Source organism: Rhea pennata, chromosome Z (assembly GCF_028389875.1).
Source record: "Rhea pennata isolate bPtePen1 chromosome Z, bPtePen1.pri, whole genome shotgun sequence".
Classification (NCBI taxonomy): Eukaryota; Metazoa; Chordata; class Aves; order Rheiformes; family Rheidae; genus Rhea; species Rhea pennata.
This window is the reverse complement of record NC_084702.1, coordinates 32,862,506-32,873,485: the sequence shown is the minus strand read 5'-3', so window position 1 is coordinate 32,873,485 and position 10,980 is coordinate 32,862,506. Positions and strand designations below refer to the sequence as shown.

Sequence of the window (10,980 nt, the reverse complement as noted above, 5' to 3'; positions counted from 1 at the left end):
ATTACTAAGCGGTAAAGTTATCCACACACACACACACACACTAACCTCATACCTTCCTTTCTACAGTACAGTTTCTTCATGTTCAGAATTGAAAAAATGAACTGGGAAGTACATATATTCCCTACAAGATCAGACTCTGGGAGCTGAGTAAAATTAGCCTTAAGGGATAACAAAAACTTTCCAATACAGGTAAAGCATATAGTATTCAGACCTTATGAGCAAATGTGTGAATGTAACGTTGAAAAGACCCCAGAGTAAGGGGGAAGAAACAACCAGCATCCTGGCAAAGAAATTCCCATGATGAATGTCTGCCTCTCAGCCAAGAATTTAGAATGCTGACAACTCACCATAAACCCACTTTTCTTCAGGAAAACACCATTGACCTTAGAAGCAAGATGAAGAGTAAGCATAGCAACAGAGAAAGAGGGAGGTAACTGAAAGGTTTACAGGTATCAATTTTAACTATTTTTTTTTTATTGGGAATGAGTCATAGTAACTGGATAATATAGACTATGTTAGTAACATAGCAACTGGACTAATAATTCTGTTAATTCAATTAGTCCTCAGAGTCTAATAAATAAATTCTTAGCTTTGTTACAGAAAGCATGTTTCTTTAGCCCACTGATTGTGTAGGTTTTTGGCCTAGGCCACCTGTCAAGAAAACTGGCTGTCAAATCTGGATGTAACAACTGGTAAAGAAAGAGCTCAAAAGTTAAGCTGTAATTTAGTTGCACCATCATGACCGTTTATCTACTATAGATGGTATTATTTCTGACGTTTCTGTTCCCACACATTTTGGCAAAGGGAAATGATGGAAAACTCTTCTTTTACACACTTAATTCTTTGACTTGACCTAACATTAACTTGGGAGATAACTACTTACCTTATGGAATCAAATTTAATAATCCAAGAGTAACGAACACTCAGTAACACCTACACAAACTCCATGCAATCCAAAACAAAAGCAACAAAAAAGTATTTCTTCAGTACTGACAATTAAACAAACATGAGCCATTTAAAAATCATGCCATTTTCAGTCTAGACCAAGACAGAAGACAGACACATTAAATGTATATACTTCATAAACATTTATTAAAGCAAACTGTTCATTTTTCTTGATAAAATATATGTGCTAATCACCAGAAAAATTCTGTGATCAAGAAAAATATCTTAACTGTACAGATCTGCAAAAATCAGGTGTTTGCATAGATTTCAGAGAGCTCTATTGTTACTGTCTAAAAGAGCTTTTCCTCCGAAAGTTTTTCAGTGTTATCAGGAATGCTTTGGTTCATACTGAATATAATAAATAAAACAATACAAATAAAGCAGCATTTTTTTTGACTTACTGGAATGTCTAATCTTCAAGTTGAACTAGAACAAAAGTTGATTACAAGCAAACACAAATAATGCATTCTTACCCGTTTTGTTTTGAACAAGGCAACACTCTTGAGAGCCCTACAAAGTTTTCCATGATGCCTTGTCTTGCTTCTATCTGCCAAGTTTTGTTTAGCTAGAAAAATTCTGAAAGATATCTGCACCCTCAAGCCAGTTTCGGAAACAGGAAAGCCCTTTGTCTCTGATCTGTTTTCTTCCTTTGTCAGTAATGACTTCTCCAGTTTGTTTCACAATCACCAGTTTAGGAATAGCTGTTATGTTGTATTTCTTCTTCAGATCACTGTCAGAGAAAAAAAAATAAAAGAATAAAACACATCATTAGGGAGCCTCTTAGGAAATCTAGTCTCATGAAGTGAATTCTGGTCATTACACAAGAGCAAAGGTAGTGAGTATCCAGGCCTCCTGAGAGTTTGGAGCACAGGACTGGTCAACACAGGTAGATGTATGAGGCTGCAAAAGCAGTTATCCAGCTTCCTTCTTGAAGCTACGAATTTAGAGTTTATGTGGTGCAACTTAGCTGAGGGAGTTATCAGAGTTGCAGTAACCTTCCTGCAACTGCTCCTCACTGCTGTCAATAATCTCCAAAGGAGGGGAAACTGACCCTCAAAGGACAGAGAAGAAACTCATAGAAGAAAAACGCAGAACACTCCCTTACTTTGTGTTTACTGGCCAGAACCACATCTTCAGGTCCCTTCTACTGGATAAGGGGGCAACAAAGAAGGAGTTGTTTAAGTGTAGCCAATTCCATAGAGCTATCTTTTCAAATCCTCATTAAAACATGGCAGATAATCCTCTACTGTAAGCAGAAGAGGCTGTAATTGTAGAAACACCTTCAACTCCTCGAGCAAGACAGGCTTTCTATATAGACAGAAACTTGAGCAATATGAAGACTTGGAAAAAGGACCACAAAGATTCCAAATGAGGACCAAGCATCTAAATTGTCCAAGAAAAAATTTCAACTCCTCCTCTCCCCACCACACAAACATTTCTAATGTCTATTTCTCTACATCAGGAGACAGAAAAATGCAGACAGACTTCTTAGGCATGAGCTATCTGTAATCTATAGTTTTCAGATAAAACAGTTTAATCAGATTGAATTAATGATACATGAAAATAAAAGAAATATTAATATTAGAAGTAAAATTAACATTAGGGAGGGGGAAAAAAGAGTACACAAAACATCCAAAGGAGAAAAAAAAGTATTTGCTGACACTGGCACATGATAAATAAGGCAGCATGACTACTAATTGCACACCACAGAGATGAAAGTACACAAATAGCAGGCTATCAGTCACATGAAATAGTAGAACAGAATTCACTGTTTACATAGATGAGTTGAACGTGACAAGCAGCATGCAAACAAAGGGAATATGCAGCAATAGAAAAGGTATCAAGGAATACCACACAGTAAACCATTTCAGCTGAGCATGACACAGCCAACAGAAAAGCACAATATGAAGAACTTTTCCAAGGAAAACAGTTAACAATGATGACAGATTTTGTTTCTGTTTGTTCATTACAGGACAAAATAAAAAGGAGGAAAAGAGCACAGCATTTGTATCTATTTTCATAGATCCTGAAGAAACAGACACAAAACTCTGTAAAGTGAAACACAAACAAATGTCTTCCTTGAGAAAGAAAATCAGAAACTCTTCTACACAAGAAATTCACCTCACTTGAGAGTGATGTTGATGGGATACACAAAAGACGAATTTTGTCTGCTAGTAAATTACTATTTTCAGTGTAAGTGACAAAGTAAAATTTAAGACACAAGTCACAAGATTGGCTTTACCATCTAAGAGACTTAAAAACACACAACCATCTACAAGCAAGAACTTTAAGTTATAGCACAGGAAATTAAAAAAAAAGTTTGAGTTTATTGGCATCACAGCACAGAGCTCTAGCTACTTCAATGGACATCAAATAAAGTCAGAGCTGATGTTTTAGAGTGCTCCTCAATAGGAGAAGCCCCAGGTGTTTCCTGGAATTCCAGAATCTGTTCCCAGTCCTCCCTCCAACTCAGAAAGAAAAGCAGAGAAAGAATGCCTAAAGTCTTCTGCCTTAGTGCATTTTTCAGGACACTGCAAAAACAACCTGTTTCCAAATGGATGGCAATAGCAAAATTTTCATTAACACCAAGAAAAGAAATTGTGTTGGATGTAAAGACACAGGTAAAAAGATGGGGTTAAGCTGTTGATCATAGAAGTCAGAACTTTCCTAGGGTATTCCCTGACCCCTTTCAAATTAAGTGACAATGCAGAAAAACTATTAGGTGCCTCCTACCACATGATACTATTCACATGTGGGTGCACTAAACTAGATTGTTCAGATTAGAGATCAGTGAATTAAAATGAAATTGTAACGGCCATTTTGGAAGGTAACATTCAAGAGAATGCCTTCCAGCATATCAACTTCACAAGAGATATTCCAGAAACTTAGTGGTAAGAATGGAAGCTATGGTCACAGATATGCTAGTATCTAAGAGGAAGTGAGAAACATTTTAAAAAAACCACTTCTTAGCTGCAAGTAGTGTAGCCTATCAACAAATCCCAGAAAAATTCAATCAGCATAGAGGAAGAGGTCTTGGCTTTCAGAAGAAGAGGTATTAGAAACAATTAAGGGAACTGCAATAGATCAGCTAAAAGTAACAACCTCCCAAAAGAAATGTAGTCTGTATGGTGGAGAAATGATCTCCCTACACAAATACATCAAATGTGTGGGGTTCAAGTGCCATACAATTTTGATCAAGTAGGAAAAAGATTCATAGTCATTGTGGAAAAACATCAGAAATTCATATGTGCACAGCTACTTTTTATGTTCTCCTTGAAAACAGGAGGAGTTAAAACATCACATTTCTAGAACTAAATAAACCCCAACACAAGTCTTAAAAATACAAGAACTAAGGCTTAATTGAGATATAGATCAACGGGAGACATTCCAGAAACATATCTTCTCTTACAGAAAGATACAAAAAAAAAAAAACCACACACCACACACAACAGCTGGATACCAAAACCTGTCAGTAAGTTAGCAGAACAGCAACACAAAATGTTTCAAGACAAACTATAATGTAGCCTAGCAACAGGCTTGCTTGCTTGCCTACCAGAGAATTCTGAAATAAAAAACAAACAAGCAAGAGTCCTCACAGACCATCCCAAGTTCTGCAAAAATAGGAGCAAGAAAAACATTCCAAAGCAAGTTGATATAGAAACTATGTAAACGATTACCATCTTGTACCACTGGCACCATAAACAAGATGGTGGAAGATGCTTTTTATTGGTCCAGTGCACAGAAAAAAAAATAGTTTGAGGTGCCTGACACAGTTGCAAGAGAGGAGCACAGCAGGAAACTGAAGGTAATTTACACTGGGGATTGGCAGGAACTAAGACTTTCTCTTTCTAAGGAAATACCTATACAGCTTATCCACTCGAGCACAGCACCCTGTTTACACAGCTTCTGGACTGAAGGTAGCTTGCATCCAACCAGACTGCAGCATGCTCAGATTTTGCTTGCATTTGTGTGCAATCACTAATACGAATGTACCTGAAAAAGATCCAGGAACAGATATGCAGAGAATGCTTCTTGATCACTGCGCAAGTTACTTGCAAAAACAGCTTTATAAAACCTGTTAAGTTCACCCTCTCCTGTAGGGATTTCAGATCCTGTGACTCACCTGCAGAGACAACATACACACCATAGATCAGACAGTCTAACTCCAGTGACAACTTACGAAATCACAAGCCATAAGTAAAAATATCCCATATGCCACAACAGCAAATTCAATTCTTTTTCAGTAAAATAAAGTGATATGATTAATGACATTTTTAAAAATTGTTACCTAGATACTTCCAGTTAAGTGTTAAAGAGTAAATTCAGTATCTTACTGTACAGAGAAATCTAAGACTTGAGCAAGACTCAAGCAGGAAAAAGCAGAAGAGAAAGCTACATAGAAGACAGCTTGAGGCAACCTGAACTGGCAACTTCTGTGCAGACATCAGGAATGTTTTAACCAAATACTTCGAAAGATCAGTCCCTGGCCATGGAGACGGTTAGAATATGGGAGGGCAATCTTTCATTTGCATATGAAACACAAAAAGATGAAGCTAAGATTATTCAGACAAACTGGAAAAGTCATTGTAATTGTTAAGTTTAATTCTGAAGAGGTTGGACGAAGGTTCCTGAGCGCAGAGTGTTTATGCTACCAGCTGAGTAGCTTTATAAAAGGGTTTAAAATTTATATGCGAGAGGGGTTTTCACACACAGACAACATGGGATAAGGTTAATATCATATCTGGAATACAAACATTACGTACTATCTGCTAGAGTAATGTGTTAATGTTTTGACAATATTGGAATTTACAACTTTCACTTGAATCTGTATTTCTGCATTTTTAAATGTTAATGCTAAGCAGTCACTCTAAAAAATAAAAGATAAAAAAGCTCTTTCCTTTTAACAAAATGCTACACTTAGCTTATAACTTGGTACTTGTGCTACAAGATTGTCATGAGGGAAATGCTTTGAAGCTTATACAACAGGGGAATTTAAGCACTTTCGTATATTGGACATCACAATGGTCACGTATGGCATTTTTATTCCTCTGTCTTTGAACCTTCTAATATTTTACCTATTTGGTCGAGTCATTTAGACACCTCTGATTAGACAGAACTACAATGAAACATTAGCTCACACTTAACATTTTTTTGCTGTTTGAATTAAAGTTGTTTCTTACATCCCGCTCTTTCAAAAAATATATAGGTAGTACACACACAAAAACTCAAAAAGTACACCACACAGGAAACCAAAAGCTATATACTTTTGTAATATGTAACAAAATAATAAATCTATGTTCAAAGCAGAGCATAAGGCTCATATCTCAAAGAACATTTACCTAAGTGATGGATGCCTTGCTAATCTGTTCCTAGCAGCACACATCATAATACACAGCTCTATACGTATACCTTTTTAACAGTGAACTCTCCGCATTGTTAAATGTCAGCCACAAAAAAGTATGAACCTCTTAAGGATGATGTTTAATTTTAAATGTCTGTTAAGGTTTCTGGATAGTAGTTGAAAAAGACCGAGAAGACGCTATAGTTCTTAACTGCTCATAGAGGCCTTCACCCTGTACCTTCTACGTTCCTCTCAGCCTCTCACACACCTCCGTAGGTGCCAATTCACCCTCACACCTAAAGCTTCTGAATATAAAGCTTAAGCATACCATTTTTATTTTCCATTTTTCAGTAATCTTTTGGGATTCTGATTTTCACCAAGGTATACAGATACTATTTTCTGTCCATCTGGACAGTGTGCCATGCACTGCCATACAGAGAATGGCCGATTCCAGCAGAGCTTAGTATAAACACAACACACAGTTGTGGATCACAGTGAAAACATCGATCCTCATTTGCTAAAACTGGCTATTGTCATGTGCCTTCCTATTCCTCCTCTATACTAGCCCCATCCTTTTCCCTGCTGTCATTTCCTTCTGGATTGTCTTCATTCCCCCTCTGCAAGGATCAAAAAGCCCATGCCTCCAACACCAAAACCAACACTCAAGCTGAAAGCAGTCAAGTCATCAGGAGCTGCATTTCCTGCTGCTCATATCAGAGACTATACGAAGTAGTAAAGGTGCAGCCCTGCATCAGAAAAATACTCAGGGTTACTGTCAGGATTATACAACTATTAGTGAGGAGCATCAAGATCTTGATATGAATTCAGATTTTTGCTTCTCCACAGGTACATGCAGAGTGTTACACTTAGCACACTAAATTGCAGACTATTTCTTGACACAATAAAACTCATCCCCAAGAAACTCCAAGCTTCCAAGTGTAGACTGTATTTTAGATAGCAAATTAAAATTGGCCATTTTGCCTCTAGAAGGAACTTCAGTCTGTACTACAAATACATCTTAAGCATTGAAGTCATCAGCATATTTTAACTTTATTTAAAATACTGAAATGCCTTCTTTGCACAGATCACATAAAAGTGACTGAATTATTTTTTACTGGTTTACAACAGGACATTTAAAAAAATACATACTAAATTGCCAGAGTGATTTTACAGCTATGTTCTTACTGAGAATTAAAGAAACTAGTAAGAAAGAATTACAGTTTGGTTTAACCAACACATCTCTCTGGTCTAATGCCTGCAATGACTCACCAGTATTTCTGAAGCCAAACTAATTAGTATTAATTCAAGTTAAGCTTCTTGAGCATCTCCATATAGCCCTTTATTCTTGTACCTAATATATAAGAAAACTTGAAAATTATCAGCTTTTTACATCCCTCTGCACTTCGTTCTTTAATCAGTCATTTCAAACACCATGGTATTACAGCTACATGACAGGACAGGTTGTGTTCCTCAGCAGGATTCTGAAGGACTTTATGGACTGCCTAGAAGAGACAATCAAATTATCTCCATACCACCATTCCACATGACTTGGGTAAGTCATGACAGTCAGAAATAGATTCTAATCCTCAGAGACTGAAGCTGTAAGCGTATTCCCATGGCCTTGCCAAATAGCTTGCTGGATGCAGTACCTTCTCCTTCAGGAAATTTGCCTGAATTCTATTAGTAATAACCAAATACAGTTACTACTTGGCAGCATTCAGAGAGGTACAAAAAACCAGTATTGTTATTATAATCTATTTTCAATTCAGTGGAAACTACCATTAAAAAAGAAAAAAAACCCAACATTAACCAGCTGCATCCCCTGCGGTTACACCCTGGTAAGAATCAAGGAAGGATGATTTTCAGGCTTCAGGTTGTTTGCTCTCGAGATGGTCAAAGTGCCCTGACAAAAGAACGTAAAACTTCCTCCGAGCAGAATGAACAGCTACAGTGTGACTCTATGCTCAGTAGCACACATGTATGAATCTAGCATTAAATGAACTGGCTTAGTTACTAGAAAAACTAGAGTTGAATCCTGTATTAGCTGTAACTACAAGACTTCTAAATCTTCTTGTTGACTACCAGTCCTTGTTTAAAAGCCATGCTAATTCATTGACTTTGATGATACCTGTAACAATGAACCCCACAATCTACAGGTATTTTATTTGAAAGGAAAAGTTTCCATTTGCCAGTTTTGAATCCACCACTTTGATTTCACCAAATGAAACCTTGCTGATCCTGTTACAAGACCATTTGTATCTTCTACTTATATTCTTATAATATACTATCTTATCTATCCCAAAGAAAAATATATTTTTCAGCCTCCTGTTATAGACATTTCATTGCCCCTAAACCCTTCTATTTGTAATCTCATGCTATCCTTCCTGATACAAGCAAAATCATATTTCTGACAAGTAGTCCAGATGAGGCTGTGTCATTGACTTATATCACTCTAAGTCATTAGCATGTGCAAGTAACAGGATGAAGAGTAACATCCCTTTGTCATTTTGACCTCAATAGCACACCGAGGAAGCTGCCTTCATGAATGCCTATCTAGAAACCTACAAGCACAAGACTTTTTCCCCTCCAACTTTTATTGTTTTTGTCACAGCTAAGCTTTGACAGCTGCTACTACATTTCCTCTTCACATAGCTTACCTACATCTCTCTGAAGTTCTTCATAGCCTGCTCTGCTCACCTCTAACTTCCTCAGCTGTGAGTTTTATTACTCCTTCATTTGCCTTTGTTCCAGAGCATTAATAAATTAAATTAGGCAACCTAGCACAACCTTAATAGTAACTCTTCCTGGGCTGAAACAGTCACTTGATCCTCCTTCCCCATTAGAGTTTTTTTGATTCACTATGCACATCATCTTGTTATTACTTAGGTCCTCCATTAACCGTTCCTTGACCCTGATCTTTTAAGGCCTCAATTACATAACATTGATTTTCCTTGTCTATTGCATTTTTGACAGACCTAACAGGCTAAAGCCAAGGCATTTCTTCAAAGAAATTAAGCTTAATTATAGGTAGTGTCTATCTAAAGGTGAGGAAGTAAGTAACAGAATTGCTCTTTAGAGAACAGGATAAAAGTAGAGCTAGGTTGTTGGGATGCTGGATTAACATTTTGTATTATAGAAGACACTGCAATCCGAATTTCTTAGCGTCAAGTGGGAAGAGACAGACTGGATGAAACAGGCAGGTGAGAGTCCTGTGGAGATACTCTATCAGAGGCTTCACAGTTAGAGTTAACTTACTAGAACATCAGCACTTTGTATTCTTATTTATGGTTCAGAAGCAGGGATAGCAAAAAGGTAGCGAAGGATGGGGAGTAGTGGTCAAAACTAGGCAGGCTCCCCCTGTCCCAGCCTGGAGCAGGGGTGAGGGAAGCCACTGCCTCTGCCGGCGGTACTCACTGCTTGTAGGGGTCGTGGTAGGGCAGCGCCAGCCAGCCGCCGTGCATGGCGTGCATGTAGCCCACCATCTCCTCGGCGCTGTGGTCGGACGAGATGAAGACGACCTCGAAGGGGGCGGGCGGCTCCGTCTCCTCCAGCAGCTCCGTGTAGAAGTCGCAGAGGACGGGGGTGAAGTCGCGGCACGGGGCGCACCAGGCGGCCGAGAAGTACAAGCCCACCACCTTGTTCTGCAGCGCCTCCTCGGGGTCCACGCTGCGGCCGGCCTTGTCCACGAGAAGCCGCCCGCTGAACACATCCACCATGCTGCTGCCCGCCGCCGGCCGCTCCGGCTCGCTCCTCCGGCCGCTGCCTACCTGAGGGAACACAGCAGAGGGAAGCGTGGCGCCACGCTCTAGGAGGCAAGGCACACAGGGGGCGGCGGCGAGGGGCGCCGCCGGGCAAGGCTTCCCCTTCCCCTGCCGCTCACCCCGCCCAGCAGCACGGCTCCCCGCGCTGCCTGCCAGCCTCCCGGCCACCCCGCCCCCCTTGCCGCCGGCGCCGCGCGGCGCCCGCAGCCTCCGCAAGCACCGCGCCGCCGCCTTTTATAGGCACCCGCCGCTGCCGGCCCCGCCCCCTTTGACTGACAGCACCGCTTGCCAATCGGCCGTCGCGAGAGGGCGGGGCCGCTCCCCGCCCCGCCCCCTCCGCGTGCCCTCCGGTCAGCGGATAACGGGCCCAACGGTCGACGGGTTTGAATTGCCGCGGCGGCACCGGCAGCGCTACACTGCTTGGGGGTCTGCCCTCAGCTCGCTCCCCGCCTCCCGCCGCAGCCCGCTCCGTTTCTCTCTTGGCCCATCCCAGCTAGACCCTGCTCGGGTCTAACACGTGGGTATGGCGCCCGCAGCAGCATAGGCGGGGTTATTTTTAACCATACAGGGTCAAAACTAAACCGCACTCAACTGTCCCTAACTCTCCCCCTGAACAATGCGTATCTCCAGCTGTTACCTCTACAGCAAGCAGATGCTGCTGCTGCAGTCCAAATAAACATAGCATTTTTCAAAAGAGTTTTGGGAGGTACAACTTCTTCGTGCAGATTTTATCCTGCTAAACCTTATCAAACAAATAAGATTAATGCATAGGCAGGCGCTCTAGCTGTTCTAAATAGGCAGACAAGGTGATTATCTAAAGCACAGTGAAGTATTAAGGTCAATGAAATGTTTAGGGGCAAGGAGCTGTGAAGGTGGGGTATTTGGCTAGAAGAGGGTTGCCTGAAGAGTCTACTTTTATAAGGTGGTGCTTTA

General features: G+C 40.4%; 1 protein-coding gene across 1 annotated transcript; it reads right to left on the bottom strand.

Moving 5' to 3' along the window:
* Positions 1 to 1,071: 1,071 nt before the first annotated feature.
* On the bottom strand, positions 1,072 to 10,227 carry NXNL2 (nucleoredoxin like 2). Its single transcript, XM_062600349.1, has 3 exons — positions 10,167 to 10,227; positions 9,701 to 10,053; positions 1,072 to 1,675 (listed from the first exon to the last, which is right to left on the bottom strand). Exons 2-3 carry the CDS (start codon positions 10,000 to 10,002, stop codon positions 1,507 to 1,509), a joined length of 471 nt encoding a protein of 156 aa, XP_062456333.1. The 5' UTR covers positions 10,003 to 10,053; positions 10,167 to 10,227; the 3' UTR covers positions 1,072 to 1,506.
* Positions 10,228 to 10,980: the final 753 nt, after the last annotated feature.